Source organism: Protopterus annectens, chromosome 8.part1 (assembly GCF_019279795.1).
Source record: "Protopterus annectens isolate FY-2018-M chromosome 8.part1, PAN1.0, whole genome shotgun sequence".
NCBI classification, from domain to species: domain Eukaryota; kingdom Metazoa; phylum Chordata; order Ceratodontiformes; family Protopteridae; genus Protopterus; species Protopterus annectens.
Window position 1 is genome coordinate 367,246,355 of NC_056742.1, and position 18,626 is coordinate 367,264,980.

Genomic DNA, 18,626 nt, shown 5'->3' on the forward strand with positions numbered 1-18,626 from the left:
ATCTATCATTTCATACATACATACATATCTATACTACTGCATTCAATATTAATACAAATAAGTACATATTCAGTGCACATCCCTGTTTTATTCCTGTTTTAATACTTATTTTTTACCAACCATCCATTTATCAAAATTTGTACCTATGAATTTTCATAACACTTCTTTATTATATTAATATTTTTTCCTTTACTGTATGCTTATAAAATCAGCCACATTACTTCATGATTCAATTTATCAAAGGATTTAGCTACTTCACAGGCTATCAGTCTTACTTCTTTATTTTTTCAGTATCATGTCAACTACTTTTTTCATTATAGTTAATATTTCTTTCACTTGTCTTCCTTTTCTACCATAAATCCCATCTCATGCTACCTCATCCTATTTCTCCATCCATTTTTGTAGTATTTTCATAAATGTTTTAGAGTCAGTATTCCTCAGTGTTATTGACTCCAGATATTTGTATATTTTCATTAATCTTTTTCCCATATAAAGATCATCACTCTGCCACATATGTCTAATTGTATTATACCCTCCTTCTTCCAGTCATTTAATATTTTAACTTGTCTTTCATCTTTATTCACTTCCTTATAATTTGCATTGCTTATACCATCCAGTCCTGGTTCTGATTCATTCTTATGTTCTTTTATTACTTTCTATATTTCTTCTAGTATATAATTTTCTAAAAATGTCATTAGTTTTTCAATAGATTTCTGAAATATCATTAGTTTTTTAGATTTATTTTTTTTTATACTTTCCTTTGTTTTTTGCCCATCAATTCATCTTTTTCAAACACTTTCTCAAGAAATTTCTCTGCCACTTCTATATCTTGTTGTTTGTATTTTTTGTTTTCTTTGCCATCTAAAATAGCATCCTTCCTTCTGTAATTTTACTTCTTTTCCTAAATAAGGAGAAAATGCCTATTTCTCCCCTATTAAAAATCATTGTCTATATAATATAATTTATAGTTTTCCTCTACTCTTTCATGCATCTGTTTCCCTTATTTTGTATCTTCATTATTTTTTCTCTTTCTCATAATTCTGTAAAATTTCATTAAGCTTCATCTTATTTTTTATTAATATTCTTTCCACTTTTAGATATATTTTTATACTTCTGCTTACACATTATCCACCACGGCATTCAATTTTTATAATATGGTCTCATTGTCGCATTATCTTCCATAGTAGTTCTTTATCTGTTATAATTACTTCCTCCTCCTTTTTAAACTCTGCACCTAATATCTTTTTCCCTTTTCTTCATTTATTATTTCTCTGCCTTCCCCTATTCTAGCCCATATTGCTCTATGATCTGAAAATTCTATCATATGTACTCCCCTTGTTATTTCTTTCATGTCTTTAGTGTAAACTATGTAATCAGTTTCAGTTTTTAAAATGGCCTTTTTTATGTCCATTCTCTATTCTTTCATACTTATAAATCTCCACATATTATTAATTCCCTTAACATTTTAATGTCATGTGTTTCTTTCATTAGGTAATGGTTAAAATCTGTTACCATCACTATTGACTTACTAACTCATGTTTTTAATTTCTTCAAACAGCTGTTTTCTCGTCATATTAGAATATGAATAAATCACTATTAATTGTATATATTTCATGTCATTTTCATATCTGATATCACTACCTTTCCTGGTGCTACTATTGCTATATCTAGAATTCTTATTTCTTGAATTTTTAGAAGAATTCCTATTCCAGAACATGTTTCATTTCCTACTGATCATTCTTTATTCTTTCCTTTTGTCCTCTTTTTACCTAACAAGCAAAAAATATCCATTATTTATATGATTCCACCATTGAGCCTGTTATATTGCTTCTAATGCTATTCACATTTAATGCTAAAAGTTGTGTATTATACATTTCCCTTTTTTGTTTTCCTTCCATGCGTTATTTTTCTTTTCCTTCTCCTAAGATTCTCACGAGTTGATTTTTCACTGTCTTGTTCTTTTCCTATCTCAATTTCTTCCTCTTCTTCCTGTTCCCTTTCTAAAATTGAAAATCTCTTCTTTTCCTGTAGACTAATAGCCTCACTTTGGACTGTTATTTCTTCTCTACCTGCCTCTTCATTTTCTGACCTTTCTTCAGTATCACCTTTCTCCATACCACCTTCTCTTTCAACATCTTATGTAGCACATTTTCTACTGTTTGTCTTTCTTCTGAGCTTTCCTCTTCATCTAGGCTTACCTTTTCTAAATGGGATAGTCAAACCAAAACAACCCACATATTTTACAGTTTCTACAAACAGGCTTACAGTTTTTGCTATATATCTCCTCTCCCCATGTTAGGCACACCTTTGTTTGTTGCAGTTTTTTATTAAATTATTTTCATTCTCACAGAAATAACATGCTTTAGGTTGGTCCCAGTATCTAACAAATTCTTTCTTACTATTCACAATTATTGTATTTGAAATATGTTGTATTTCCCCATCCTTAACATCCATTGTTACCCACACTTTCTAACCCCTTGTCCATACATTACTGTCATCATATATTTTAACTGCATGTACTTTACTATGTAGTGAAAGAAAAATAATTTTAACTCATATCTGAAGTCCTAAATTGCACATTTATTTTCTTTTTTAGTTGTAGTCACAAGCTCTGAAATGAATAGTATTTCCATGCTGCTGTATTTCTTTTTTCAGTTTCAGTCGTATTTTGTCAAGGAAATTAAAGCTTTCAAGTGCTACTTCAGAAACATTATCAGCTCCCAAATGAATTATTGCCCTGATGTCTTTAATATCAAACCCTAATGGTAAAATAATAATGTCCATAATGTCATATCTGTTCACACTGTCATTGTTTTTATTTTTTATTCTTACAACTGGATATTCTCTGTGGTTGTTGAGAAACTGGAAATCTTCATCCCCTCTCAGTTTCGTCTTCCATTCTGCCTTGCCATGTTGCATCTGCATAAAAATTTCTTTCTTGTAGCAAAAAAAAAAAAAAAAAAAAAAATGTTGCAGAGGTAAAGTTTTAAAACCGTCTACTCCACCAGCCGAGAATCATAAGCTTTACTACTATGCCATATCATAACCTTAGCTTCTACATTTTTTTTATTTATATCATCAATTATTTCCCTTATTATCCATAATAACTCTTGACTTCCTTTTCCTTTTCTTCCAAATACATTTTGGTCATATATTCTATCCATTTTTTCTTTAACCTTTTTGTTATTATTCTCATACAAATTTTATAATCTGGTTTATTCAATGTTATAGGTCTCCAATTTTTTATATCCTGTTTATTTCCTTTTTTAAATATAAATTTTATAACTCCTGTACATATCTCTTTCTCTTTAATTCGAATTTCTAACCATTCATTCATAACTTCTATAAAAATTATTTTTTGCCACCTTTTCATTTCTTTATACATACATATTCAGTTCCATCCAACCTTGTTGCAGAATTCATGTTAATATCTTTTAGAATGTCATTCATTCCTTTCACTGTTATTTTTTTTGTTCTAAATACTCATTATCTTCCTTATTTAATTTTTCACCTTTATAAATGTGTTCTGTGTTTTCTTCTCCTCTCTTAACAAATAATTCCAATACATATTATTTATTTCATATATTCCTTCTTGCTGTATTATTTTTCTTACCTTCCTTATGTTTTAATTCTCTTATTATTTTTCCTTCTTTTATTACTTTGCTCAACTATGGTGCTACCTCTTCTTTTTTTCCTTGTAAACAATTTTTTTTTCTTATATAACAAGTTAATTTTAATTTGATTAATTTTATATATTTCTCTTTCATTTTCATAAAAGGAATGTTTCATTTCTAACAAGTCTCTAACTGTTTCTTGACTTAATATCTTATATCACTCTCTTTCCTTTTCTTCTTTATACATTCTAAAAATACTTTTTTATATTTCTCTTTAAAATTAAGCCACCAAACAGTCCAGTTCTCATAAAACTCCCTTATAGTTGTATGATTTTTCCATAATTCCACAAGTTCTTTTTCCTTTTCTAAATCTAATTCATTTTCATTAATTCTCTTTATTCCTTTTCCTATTCTTATATATTCTTCATTTTCCTGTACTTTAACCAATATTGCCACATTATCTGAAAATCCAGCATACTTAATTCCTTTTTTATAACTTTTAAGCTATCAGATATTAAAAAATAATTTCTGTCCTAAACCCGGACCTATAAAAGGAATGAAATTAGGACATAAATAACATATTTTTTCACATTCATTGATTAAATGATAATTTTTTTGCACAAAAATAACACATTTTTGGTTGATCCCTGTATTTCACAAAATCTCTATTACCATGAACATCAATAATGCTAGGTACATGCATAAAATTATCATTTTCAGTATTACTGCACATTCCCATCCCCACAGTCCATAATCCTCTTTCATCATATATTTTTGTAGTGTCCGTTACTTCTTTACATATAGTTAACAAATGTTCTTTCGGTTCTTTTGCTTCAACTTAATTTCTAAACTGGATCATTATTCTTTTTTTTTTGGTTTGTCTGTAAAAAGCTTGCAAGACATATTCTGACCACAGATAAAGATTTGTCTTCTGTTCATATGCACTCCAAAATTTTTCCATGGCCTGCCCATTCTCAAATATCAAGTCACAAAAAGTCTCTCTATTAATTAAAATGAATGCTCTTACCTCTTTTGCTTTGCCACCCAGAGGTGTTATGACAGAGTCCCAAACCTTATACCTGTCCAGACTTTCTCCTTTTTTTTTACAGTTGATATGTAATGTATACTTCTTTTTCTTGATGTTCTTTGTGTTTCACTGCTGCAGTCATCGCCTGTGGGGTTATCCCTGCTGTGGTAGCTCTCGGCCAGCCCAAATACCAGAGTCAATATTTTTCTGTGTTGGCTGCTGTTGCTTGTTGGCTGACGTCAGGTCATCAGTGCTATAAAGCAAGGCAGCCGACGCCATTACATCAGTTTTTCTTGCCCTAACCCATCAGAAGCACAAGGAAATATGGTAAAGTGGTCCTGGTGGCTAAAAGCCACCGTGAGAAGCTTATGACTCCCTAAGGCAAGAGGATATAAGGGGGAAGAGGGGAGGGAAACCAGGACTGCAACAGTGAATACACTCTAACATCTACATTTATGGAAACTTTAATAAAATAAAAAATAAAAAAAAAAAACATTTTTGCAGGGGGCATGCCCCCCTGCACCCCCCACACCCCCTGCTAAATAATTATTCCAACTCTGAGATCATACTACAGTGAAGAAAATGGTAAATTTCCCATTCTGCGCTGTATGGCAATCTCCATTAAGAAAGTTTGAAGTAAACTTTGATATTCTGGTCTCGGTAGATTGAATTTCAAAGTATTGTAATTTTGACCTTTGAAAGTAGCCCCCACACTCCCAATAGAGCTAGTACTTGTAGGTATTTTTAAAGGAGTGGACTCTAGAATAATTCTGGATGTAGCAACTAAGTTGTCAGTGCACACATTCACTAAACACTACAAAACTGAATCATTTTCCAGATCAAGAACAGGATTTGATTGATCTGTTCTCTAGGCTTTTCTAGATTTTCATTCTGTATTCTTCACCCTTTCTACCTAAACTCTGGCAATTATCCTATGCAAGTTTATGCTACTGGAATAGTGATCTAAATATGAGCATAGAGCAGTCGTGTAAGTAAATTTACCATAATAATAAATATTTGAATAGATCATTGTTGTACTGCTAACATACTCCGGCCATCCATAGGTTCATAGTTAGGAATATAGGTACATACTAGGCTAGTGATTCATGAAGATCTTTAGAAGCCAAGCCAAGCCATGCATTCCCATGAAGTTTTTAGCCCTTATATTTTAAGTAAGAATAACCCAGACATGAGCAGAACATCTACATGTTGCCCAGATCCATGAGGGACAAGAGTGCTAAACCAGGTGTGAATTTGTGGTTACCCAACCATTCAACCAGATTGTTTGAATAGTGTAAGAGAATTACTTTGCTTTATGTGAAGAGGAAGACGATTCCAAAGGAGTACTATTCTTTGTGATCCGGTTTATCCCTCCCACATGTTCTATTTATGTTTCAAAAGAGATTTTGGTCTCTTGAGTGAGTGTTTATGCATCCTTTGGACTTGTGAATGTAGAGCAGGTCTGACAAGATAGGGTCTGTTGAGACTCAGTACTCAAGGCAGAGATTGTTCCTCAGTAGCCTCCACAAAACCTTGAAGAAGGATAAGGCTTTGAGATGGTCTGCTTAGTCTTTATGTTTTAGGGCCTTGATTTTCTTAGTAAGAAAGCACTGTGGACATTCAAGTTGTGTCAAATATTTGGACAGGTAGAGATGAAGAAGGCATTATTCTAATGAATGGCCTGATGAGTGTGAAATATACTGGAATGATCACATCCCTGGACCTGGACACCTTATCCTTAACAATAAGCTGTGCAATTTAAAAGCACTTTCTTACAGTAGTGATACATGGTGATTAAAGGGAAGCTTGTTTTTTCCATAGTTTTCTAGGTCCCTAATTACTGGATCAATTTTCAGGGGTGTGTAGTCTGTGTGATATGTACAAGGGACTTCTTGCTTGCTGGGGGATACTATTATACATTTCTTGGCTTTCTGTTTTACTCCATTATTTTGACATAAACTATTTTCTTGGGAATTCCCTCTTAGAGGATCTTGGTGTCCTCTGGGGAGTTTGATATTTCCAAGTTTACAGTCATCTGAAAACTTTGTCAACCAAAAACCCTTAACAGTAGCTTTGACCTCCAAGAAGTGTATGCCAAAGAGGAAAGGCCTAACAGCTAAATCCTGGTTACATTGGTAATGACACGTCTTTTGGAGGAGGTAGAGCAGCCCACCCTGATTTCCTGGGTTCTGTTTATAAGCCAATTTGCTATCCAGTGAGTTACACAGAGATTAACATTTAATTGGGATAGTTTATCTACAATACCCGAGTGTAGGATAGTGTCAAATGACTTAGTGAGATCTAGATATGCAGTTTGTACTGGTTTGTTCAGTTTGACTTTACCATTTTGTTCTGTTGTCATACTTGATTTTTTTCTTCTAAATGACTGTAAACTGCATCATTTCCAGTAAGTAAAGTGTATATTATTGAAGGGCATGTTATAGGTCTGTAGTTATTAAGATGGCTTGCAGGTTCACTCTTAAGGAGAAATATAATTTTTCCTATTGTTAACCTGGTTGGTGTCCATTTTGGATGCTCATACAAGTCTTACTCAAGGCTGAATCTTTGTATAAAGATGTTTAAACCTTTAGCCAGAGGTTAGATGATCTGTCTTTGTCCGTGGTTTTCCAGCTTTTCCTAATTTCTCCCATTGCATATTCTCTACAAATTATTGTATTTGGCATATTTGTTATGTTCATTAGGGTCTTCATAAATACTTCTCTAGAACATTGTCTGTTTCTTCTGTTTTTGCTGATGTTTCTAGTCATTTTACGTTGTTTCCCGACTCACTATAAAATCTTATTGGTCATCAGTGAAGTGCTTATTTTTGTACATGTCCTTTGTATTTATCTGCATACCTTCTATGTTTTTCTGTATTTGCTGATATTTTTAGTTTGCTATTGGAAATAATGCATGATAAATCCTGATCTGTGCTGATACTGTGAATTGCTTTTATTACCACATCTATTTTTCTAAGGACATTTTATGATCTGCTTCATTTTCTGTGCTTTTCTAACAGTGATGCTTCTTGTCTTAATTACTTTATAGTTTTGACTATTTAATGCTTCCATGGTGGCATTTTACTTCTGCCCTTCCTTTCCCTTCTTACTCTAAGTTATTGTGTTAGCATTCTATCCACTATTAGTTTAACTGCACAACAATACATCCTATTTATGTTTTGTTATATCATAAGAATTTCTCTTAACAGTCATGATTACTGTGTTCTTCTATTTATTTACTTTTGACTTTTTCGGTCTTAATTTACTATCTGTAATCCATTTCTTTCTTCTGTCTTATTTTATTCTAGACTGAGCATCTTTCTTCTCTGTTTCCTGCGTGTCTTGTACAGAACATTCCAGAACATCATCTTGTGACCTATCCTCTTCAGTTGCATCATGCTTCATCTGCTGCTCTTCCATATATGGGGACCCAGTGGCCCGTCATGCCATGACATTACCTGTGTAAGAGTTAACACTGTTTCATTGGTGTGCAACTGGACTTTCATGCAAATTTCCTACAGGAAGCTCCCAAATGTTCAAAAATTCCAGTAGGAAGTGTCTGATGTGATGCCACAACTGCTACACCTGTTGTCAGCCAGATCTTGCAAATGTTACAGTTGCAGCTGTATCTTCAGTCTTGAACCTGATGATGAGATCCACTTATAACTTGGCTGAAATTTCATCCTGAGCTGCAGTTGGTGGCATGTCAAAAAGGTGAACTTTTTAAACTCATCCTCTGTTGTGTCAACATTTTATGGACCAAACTTACAAATATACTTGGGGAAAATGGAGAAAGTAGAAAAACTTTAAATGCTGTGGGTGTCCAGATTCATGCTGTGCACCACCCATTTTCATCCATGCAGTGGAGTTTATATTACCTTTGGTTCAGGAAGGCCAGCAGCACCAAAAACAAAATTGTTTGAGTAACCACTGATTTTGTGGAAACTTTTAGAAAGGTCAACTGCCTATTGGTCTGAGTAATTGGAAACAACAGGGTAGCAGTGGTCACCCTCGGGTGAACAGCAGTTCATCCCCTGAAGCTTTGTTCTGCTGTCCGACATTGGAGGCAGTTATGAGTCATATGGCTCAATCTGCTTGTCCAGCTCTCCAGCTTTCAGGACAACAGAATAAGTAATTTTCAGAAGATGTACACTCCCATTCAACACTCTACCCCAACCCTATTTTCTGGCTCTGCTTGAAATCCCACCCCATCAGAAGAAATAAATAAGAAGATAGGTCTCAAACTTTCTGCAAGAAAAAGAACCATCTAACAAGTCCCATTAGACCAGAAAGGGCTAGGTTAAAACTACAAGTGCTTCTTGGTACTAGGGAAAAATAAAGGACCTCAGCCCTTTCCTACACTTACACCTACACAGACAAATATATTTCATCCCAAAAGAAGGACATTCAAAAGTGCTGTCCATCCTTCCACTGCACTCTTTGGTCCTGCAAGATATTCTACTTCTACATAATGTAGCCAACAATTCTAGGAGTCACCTACATTTCCGGGTAGGAGTCAGTCATTACCAATTCATGACTGTTGAATTTGGTCTTATGTCATCTCCTAGGTTGTTTACCAAATGCACATCTGCTGCAGTGAACCAGAGGTTACAAAGAGTGATGATATTTCTCTGTCTGGCTGACTGACTCCTTCCTGCTCCCTCTTTGAGTAGGCTGACCTTTGGTTGTCCCTGATCATACTTTTTCACTTTTTCAGAATAAAAGTGCATACTGCATAATTGTAGATGGAGTCATCCCAGCTGTTCTCACATTCACAGGCTGCAGTCTGCATACAGTTGCTTGCAAGGTGCACTAATCCACAAACAGGATCCTTCCTTCTTTTCTAGAAGGCAGTTTACCAGATTATTCATTAAAAGTGTTCACAGGCCTTTTCTACCAGATGGATTTGGGATTGGTGGTACTGAGCATTCTCATGACACCTTTTCTAAGTTTTTTTGTGAGAGCGCTTCAGTGGATTTAAGGATTGCAGTTTTGGGTGCATTGAGGCTACACATAAAAGTGTCAAAAGCTTTCAGAGCTGACCTCATGTGCTGGCTGTATACTCCAAACTGACTGTAAGAACCTATTTTCTGGTCCCTGCCTCTATTGTGACTGCCACCATGAATAATTTGGCTTTAGGGTGGCGGTATACTTGAGGACACACTTTTGAAGGTGTATAATCACATTCAGAGACCAATTTACATATCAGTGTAGTTAGGATCAAGGCTCACAATCCAAGCTCTACAGGGCTCCCTACTCCAGTGTGCAACAGTCATCCACACTGATAATGTGACATAAGTTTGGTATTTAAACAGGCAGAAAGGTACCCATTCCTGTTCCATTTGCTGAGAGGCATTGAAAGCATTCATTAGGCTATATTGACCATCTACTTTCATGTTCCTGGGGAAGCCAAATCCCCAGGAGACAGGTCCAGTTATTTCTTTCTCATACCAGATGAATGACCCTCACGTCCATCAGTATCATGGAGGATGCTCTGCCATGGGGTGTGTCTTGCTGTGTGTTCTTATCCTTCCCTGACCAGCACCAAGTGCAGCAAATTATTTTCCTTAATCATCACTCCATGGAATGTCCCAAAGATGTTGTCACACAGAAACATCCTGTCCTTTGCAGAACTCCTCTTTGCTATCCTCCTCTTCCTTTGATTCTGAGTTTTTTTTTTTTTTTTTTTTTTTTAAGGCAAGTAGTACATGTCCAGAGTAACTTTCATAGCCTCTTCTATTTGAAAAGCTTTTTCACCTTTGGCTGTTCGGGACTCTACTGTCCCACCTGAGTGTAAGACCTAGCTAGATCTCAACTCCCTATGTCTAACCACTTGGATTCTATAATTCCACTAATGAAAAGAATAAAAACAATAAAATAAATAAAAAGTACAACTCATGGGAAGAGAACATTCAGAATATTGCATTAAATTGAGAACTTTCAACTCATACAAATGAGAGGAATCTCTTCAAAACAGGAACATCATAATCAAAGTTAAATTTTAAAATTTCAGCAAGTCAAAATCACAATACATAATAAAATCAAGTTTAAAAGTGCCCCAAGTCATTCTTATTTTTTGGACTGTGCTGTTATTTTAAATCTGCATTTTAATGTTTTATTTCTTTTAGTTTCAATGTCTGTTAAGTGCCTAAGATTAACCCATATAAATGGCTGACAGATTATATCAAATTCTATCATGAAAATAATATATATTTAACCTCTAATCCTACTGCCTTCTCAGCATAGCACTATCTCACTCCCAAACCTTTTTCTGTAATGCAGCTGTAGGTGATTATTGTACAGAAGCTGCGCTGACTTCATTGAATACCTTTGCATGGCATTAATATCTGAATGTGATCTCTAGATCTAGGTACTCCTTTGTGACAACAGTAATCTGTGATATGTTTTCATGATGGAGAGCACACAGGAAGATACGCCTTGGACTCTGTCCTGCATTTACTGAGGATGGACTTCCACAAACCAGATTATGAAGATCATTTACTTCGCATAAAGATAGAGCTGAATGAGTGGGTTCACCATGTCCAACTTGCATACCCACCTTCCCCTTCCTTTCTTTGCCATGGTCCAGAGATCTAATTTTATGCTTTGTCAGCTTTGCCCAGCATTCCAGAGATTTGGAGAGGCAAGTGCTGTTAGAACATCATGGTTGAAGAACGTTTAGTAAGCTGAGAAAATTTTAGATGCTGAGCTACCTAACAACTGAAGACATTGTTCCTGCAGATACCGAGGATGAACCTACTCATCCAGTGCTGTCATTATGGCATGTGCATAACTTATATTTATTAATTTTCCTGAACCAGGGTTTTTTATTATTCATATATATATATATATATATATATATATATATATTTTTTTTTTTATTTTTTTTTTCCTCTCTCTCTTCCTACTAGTCTGTGGCTTCATGTCAGTGGTGTGCAGGTCCCAAATATTACTGATGTAAACAGCTTTTCACTTGTACTCAGCATTTAAACTGCATTTACTTCACCTGGAAGAGCTTTGTATGCTGTTGCAACTTATTTGTGGGACTTTGGTTTTAAAGGCAAAGTGTCTTCCCTCAAGACTGCGTCTACCTTTACTGATACTGCTCCAACTCCTGGAATACCACCTGTGCTCTATTGTATAGCCAGTTTACACTAAAAGTTTTAAAAGCAAAGCATCTTCCCTCAAGACTGCATCTACCTTTGCTGATACTGCTCCAACTTCTGGAATTACACCTGTGCTCTGTTGTATAGCCAGTTTACACGAAAAGCTCATCCTTAACCCTAAAAAAACAAAGCTGTTACTCTTCCTACCTAAAAAGTTCAACAATATTAAACCCTCTTTCTCCATACAGTCCCTTAATAACACTCCCATTCAGGTAGAATCCAGCACTAAGCTCTTAGGCATAACCATCGACAATCAGCTTAAATTTAACTTGCATGTTAATAACTGGATCAAAAAGACTCATTCAAAACCAGGGCTTCTTTACCATAACAAGAAATTCCTTACCCCTGAAGCCAAGATTACTCTCTCATACCTACTTTCTACCCAGTCTAATGTACAATTCACAAATTCTCACAAATCTTAACTCAGCTCTCCTGACCAAACTCAAATCAACCTACAACAAGGTAGCTAGATTTGCTTCCCAACAAACCTACAAATCCCATCACTGTCTCTCTCTCTCTCTCTAAAGCACCTAAACTGGCTTGAATTACCCCACCAGCTTCTTCTCTCTCTCTGCTCCAGATCATCCATTCTATCCTATACCAGCCTTCCTACTGCCCAGCACTATCCCTGTCATCTCCCATTATTCTCCCTCCAGACCTCTAACCATAAATCTACAAACCCAAGTCTAAATTTGGACGCAACATGTACAGCTATCATCCCACTATTGCCTGGAATAGGCTGCCACTAGAAATCAGGACCCTTACACATCCTAAACAATTTAAGACAGCCACCAAAGAGCACTTTAAAAGTCACTGGTCCTGCCACAGCACTCTCCCTCCTTAAACATCCCTTACTTCTCATACCTTAATCTACTTTCTGCCCTTAACTCACTCTTCTCGCTAGCTCTCTGTAATTTTCCTTGACTACTCTTTCTACTGTCTTCTAAAATCCATTAAACAAATCACCTCAGAGAAACATTCTATTGTAATTGTCTTACCTACATGCAACTACATTATGATAAAACTGGGTTTTTGTAACCACTTACCCCAAAAACTGTATTCATCTTAATGACATATTCATTTTTATACATCTTGAAATAGTTTTGCTATACTCCTGATTATTGACACTGTATAACATTGTATTGCTACTTAATGCCTTGTAATAATCCTGTAACATTGCTGTTTAATGCTAATTTATAATGAAAATTGTATAATATGTTGGAACTTTTCTCCCGGGTCTTCCACTGAAAAAGGTCTCTTCAGCTCATTCGGACAATACCAGTCAACAAATGTAAAATAAAAAAAAATATATATATATATATATAGTATAATGTATGCATACACTGATCTCTATAATTTGCTCTTAAGCTGTGAAGATGTAGGATTTTTTTTCTGAAAGTAGATTTTTGGTTATATTTCTTTCTTACTGGAAAGCATTATCTCTTTCAGAATGCTGCTGCTTTTACTTTTTGCATAGTTGAGCATTGTGGGCATTTCAGAAATACTTTTAACAGTTTTCAGAAGTTTGTCTGTAGATTTTTAGTACACATGTTTTGGCATAGACTCGTGAATTTAGTAACTATATCTGATCCTGGAGAAAATGTTTTTATGATAATTCTGATAGTGATCTTTTCTGTCAGACAGATAAACTATGCAGAGAAATATTTGATATCAGTATGTGTTTATGTATCTTGTACAAGTTATTTTTTCTTTGTAATGTTGTATATTTTGTACTTCCTTTTTAAAAGAGCATGCACTGAGGCTTGGACAAAGGGTGGCATTGAAGCTGAAAGAGAAGAAAGAGAAAAATGGGAAACAAAAGAAAGAAGGAAAATTCAGGATAGCATTGATGCACTAGCAGAAATCAGAAGAAAAGCAGAAGAGAAGAAATGTCAGATGGAATCTGGAGACACAAGTTAGTTTTTTAACACCTTTATTGAATTACCACTCAAGAGATAGTCAAACATACATTTATATAAAAGAAAATAACCAATATTAACATGTTCCTAGTTGCAAATATTATGCATCAAATATGTTTTTGTATAACTATTATCAATCTAACATTACATAAATTGTTCAATTCCTACCTTCCCTTAATCTCACACATACTCTAAAACATTCTGTATGCATTGCTCCCACAATTTTTATTTTTTTCTATGTAGTTTGCACTGACTCTTTTCAAAGATCCCAATTCCAATTATTTTATCTATGTTGCAATATTCAGTACTTCAAATACATTTGGTTTAGGCTTTGATTTCCATGTTCTAGTAATTGCTTTTTTGGCAACAACCAGAATTAAACTTAACAAGGCCTTAGTAGGTCTAAACAATTCAGATCCTCTATACCAGATCAAAGATAATTTTCGTAGTTACACCCATTTGCTCAACCAATATTTCTGACATTGTACTCTGTAGGGAATTTTTGAAGTCTGCCTACTTGTTATAGTGCAAAAGCATATGTTTCCATTTACATCTTTGTTTTCCATCACAACACCAACATTTGCCATCTCTCTGAGAAAAACGTCTTTGAAGTCTGTCTTGGGTATAAAAATACCTATCCAAACACTTCCAAGCAACAATCCTACATCTTCTAGACTTTATTACATACTTTGCAGCTATACATATATCCTCTTGTTATTTCCTTCTGAAGTACTTGAGCCATACATATGTCCTCTTATTTCCTTCTGAATTGCTTATCTAATCTCCCTTCTCAGTCTTTTCTAAGTTCCTCTGATTGATTCCTATAGTTATTGTGCAGTATTTTATATGCTTTACTATCTCTTTCTTATAGCAGCTTCTGTTCTAGATTCAATTAAAAACCCTACTAGAGTAGGTCTTTCATTTAGGATATCCGTAGCACTTCCTGTTTACCTATACTTTGATATAAATCCGTGATGGGGGTGGCCTATGAACCTAACCTATGAATTATGGCAGTCTCTAGCTTGCAGTCCAAATGTCTTCTTGGCCTCTTCTCATTCTATTACCTTTTCTGTTCTATTGCCTCCCAGTACCTTTGCTAGTTTTCTCCAGTAAATTCCAGGCCCCTCTAGGCTATTCTGTGTACCCCTAATTACAGTAATCCCTACTGGCAAAATCTTCTTTCTTTGTTCTCATGTTGGCTTGGTTCTTGGAATACTTTCTGCTACTTTATGAATAACAACAGCCATACAGAATATTATAAGGATCTGTTTCCAAAATCCCACTCTCTTCTTCCTTCTTGAATTTCCCCCAACTTCATCATCACTTTCTACTTTGAAATATAACTTTCTGCTTGTGTTATGTATATGAGCCTTAACTGTGTAGTTATTAAATATTCCTCCAAATCAGGTAGTCTTAAAGCACCGTGTTCTATTGGAAGGATCAACTTATCCCACTTGACCCTTGCCCACTTCCCCTCCCAGATAAATTCCTTCAACTCTTTAATCTGATGCAGTCCATGTCATTATTCATCACGGATGAGTCCTGGATCCGACCTCAAATCTGAGCCAGCAACTGAAGGACAGATCCAGAACTCAAGCTCCTCCCCTTCCCAAAATCCCTTGCTGACCTACCACCCCCAGATCTCATTTGCCATGGAAACACTAGGATGTGTATCCTGCAACTCAAGCAACTTTCTACAGATAAGTTATAACTTTTTCTTTTGGGGTCTTTTCTTTTCTGTCTTATAGCCTTAGTGGGCTCTATACCCCTATCTTCTTTAGATTAGTTAGTTTAGATTTCTTCCCCTCCCTGTAGTTTTTCTAAGTTTTTTCCATGGTTCCTACCTTTTTACCTGCGTCATTTTGTTAGTCTTTCTAGTTAAGGGTTTTTCCTTCGCTGTCTCTCCTTTAGCAAGGTAGTCCTTTTTCTTAGGCCTTTTGTACCTTCCCTTTTCCTGTAGAGTGTGTGGGTGCTGTTTGCATGTGTGTGTGTTTGTGTGTGTGTGTAAGACTGTCTGTTAAGATGCCCAACAAGCCTCCTGGCTTTAAAAGATGCTCCTCGTACAGTCAAAAATGCCCCATTCCGACTCGCATGAGGAGTTTGTTTATTGCCTAGGAGAGAGTCACCTGGAGGTTGAATGTGACATTTGGGATGCATTCAACCCCAGGGCTCTCATGGCTCTCAAGAATAAGCTGCTGTTGAAGGGACTTGTGAAGGGGGGTCCTCTAGCCTCCGGTTCCCCTTCTATGACTCCTGCTGATCCTAAAAGGAAGATCTCTTCTTCCTCCTCAAAAGATTCCCCTTCAAAAAAATCTGAGGATCTCGGATCCCAGGATCCAAGCCTAGTCTCTTTGGCTTTGGATCTGGGCTCTTCTGCCTTGAGAGCCTTGATCATTCTGTCAGATCCGAGGCCTTGAAGCCTCGGACGCCCTCGGATCCAACTCAGTGCAAACCGTCTTCGGATCTGACCCATCTGTTGGATCTGTCTACAGCCCAGACTAAACCATCAGAGCCATCTAGGACTTCAGATCCGATGGTTATATCAGATATGATAGTCACTGACAGTTCCCCGTCGAGGTCTAAGAGCTTGGACCTGAGGCATAGGAGTCGGTCTCCCTACTGAGACTGACTAATATTGACAGGTTCTCTAGCAAGGTCGGGACATTCTTCTGTATCTTCCAGGTCCTCCAGAAGTTTGCTTCCCACTGATATGTATGGGATGATGAGTTTTCTCAAGGCCCAAATTGAGTTAGGCTTGTTACCATCCCCAGCTCAGTTGCCCAGGGGATCTTCTCCATCCATGGGACTTCACTCTCCTCAACCGACCCATCTGGGTTTGGATCATCAGGATCAGAGCATTCCCAGTGAGAGGCCAGTGATGTCAGGTATCCCTTCCTTTCCAACATTGTCAGGGTCCTTGGCAGGCTCTGTTCCTCTGCCCTCAGAACTGGCTGCTCCTCAGCCCTATGAGATCTGTGCTGGTTCCTGGGGTGGGGACGGGCTCAGAGTTTTTGGACCATTCCCTCCATTTGGGGGCCTCTGCTCTGGACAGCTCAGGGCCAATATCGTCTTGAGACATCTTTACTGCCTCAGCGTTTCTCCTCCTTCCTTCCCGGGTGGCTGTGGCCATAGGAGAGGCGAGGGGGGCTTTTCCAGTCCATTGGCCTTTTGGGCAGTAGAGAAGATGTTCTCCAGCTGGACAGTTACATCTCCTTCATCTCTAGGCCCTCCTCAGCCCCTCTCAACTTTGGGTGTTGAGCCCTCATCATCCTTCCAAGGTCAGCCCTCCAGTGAGCACCTTCAGACGGGCATTAGCCTGCTCAGGGTCCTTGCCTCTTTTCAGTCCTCCCCAGAGCCCACCATGTAGGAGCCTCCTCAGAAGAGGACATGCAAGATGAGGTACTTGGACTCCCCTAGAAAGTCCCTCACTGAGGACATGGATTTCGAGGAGAGAGACTGGTCCCATAGACTTCCATCTGAGGAAATGTCCTTTGGGGACATCCTGTAAATTCTCAAAATAAAGAGGTGGTTGGTCTTCCCCCAGCCCATCTTCAGAGGAATCCATGTTCCTGAAGACCTTTGGGACAGGCCAGTCTTCTACCTGGGTGTTCCCCCTGCTGAAGAGCTCATGGAACTCATCACCGACAGGGAATGCAAGGAGCCAGACACAGCGGAACCAGTCCCCAAAAAGACTGATAAATTTCTTTGTCCCCCTCCAAGACTTTTTGGTGTAAGGGCATCTCCATTGATGCCATTGTGGTGGCAGGAGCTACTAAGAAGGAGTTTGCTGAACAGAGCTCCATGGTCCATCCCTGAACAGGGAGTCTTGGGTGATTGACCGCTTTGGAAAGCATGTGTTTGCCTGAACTACATTCGGACTGAGAGCAACCAATTACATGGCGTACTTTACCGGGATTCAAAGGGATTTGGTGTCAGAACTCACCGCTTCCCTTTCAGAGTTGCTGCATCCAGAGAGTCTCAAAGTGGTCCCTTTAAAGCAATCCACTCTAACTTCCCTGGTTAATGCTTTGATGAAGTTGATCTCCAATGGGTGGGTTTGCAGAACCTTTTAAGGTGTCTTTCACTAACACCCCTTTCAGTGGGTCAACTTTGTTCGGTCTCTCCATCAAAGTGACATTGACCCGCAGTGAGCAGGAGGGGAAGACTCAAGACTCTGTTCACTGTGGGGGTCAAGTTCTTTACCCCCAATGATCCTTTTCCAAGAATCAGAGTGGTAGTAAGAAACTTTGGTCCCACAGGACTTGGTCTTCCATCCAGGATGCTTCACAGGAATCCTCTTCTACTGGCTGGGGTAGGGGATTCAGTGGCAGACACCCCCCCCCCCAGAGGCAGAGGGGGTTCGCAAAACCAGGGTTCCCGGGAACCCTTCTCGAGGAAGCACAATCAGTGCTCCTGAGGTGCTGCCCAGCCGTACTGCCCTGGAGGCAGCCAGGGGACGACTCTCCCTCCACCCACTAGCCTGGACAAATATCACCTCAGATCAGTGGGTGCTAAAGATTATTTCCAGAGGTTACTTCATACCCTTTTTTCAGCCCCCTCCAATTCAAAAATCTCTCTCAGATGTTCGACCCTACCAATGGGAGTTGGCCCATCTCGAGGTCAAAGACCTTTTTCTAAAATGAGTCATCCAAAAGGTCCCAGCAGGACAAGGGCCTGGAACTTACTCTCGCTTTTTTGAGCCTGCAGCATCTTGTGATCTTAAATTCCTGTCCTGGAAGACAGCCTTCTTGGTGGCTATTACTTCTGCTAAGAGCATTTCCAAGTTGCAGGCTCACAGCATTAAGCCCCCTTTTATGGTCTTCCACAAGGATAGGGTGTTTCTCAGGACTAATCCTTCATTCATTCCAAAGATAGCTTTGGAGGCCAATCTTAACCACTGT

General features: G+C 37.5%; 1 protein-coding gene across 3 annotated transcripts in view; it reads left to right on the plus strand.

Moving 5' to 3' along the window:
• DNAAF1 (dynein axonemal assembly factor 1) overlaps positions 1-18,626 on the plus strand; it is a 1,332,504-nt gene that overhangs the window by 769,578 nt on the left and 544,300 nt on the right. For all 3 annotated transcript variants that reach the window (XM_044081943.1, XM_044081945.1, XM_044081944.1), the window contains exon 8: positions 13,555-13,721. In XM_044081943.1, the coding sequence (XP_043937878.1) occupies positions 13,555-13,721 (167 nt within the window). The remainder of the gene's footprint in view (positions 1-13,554; positions 13,722-18,626) is intronic.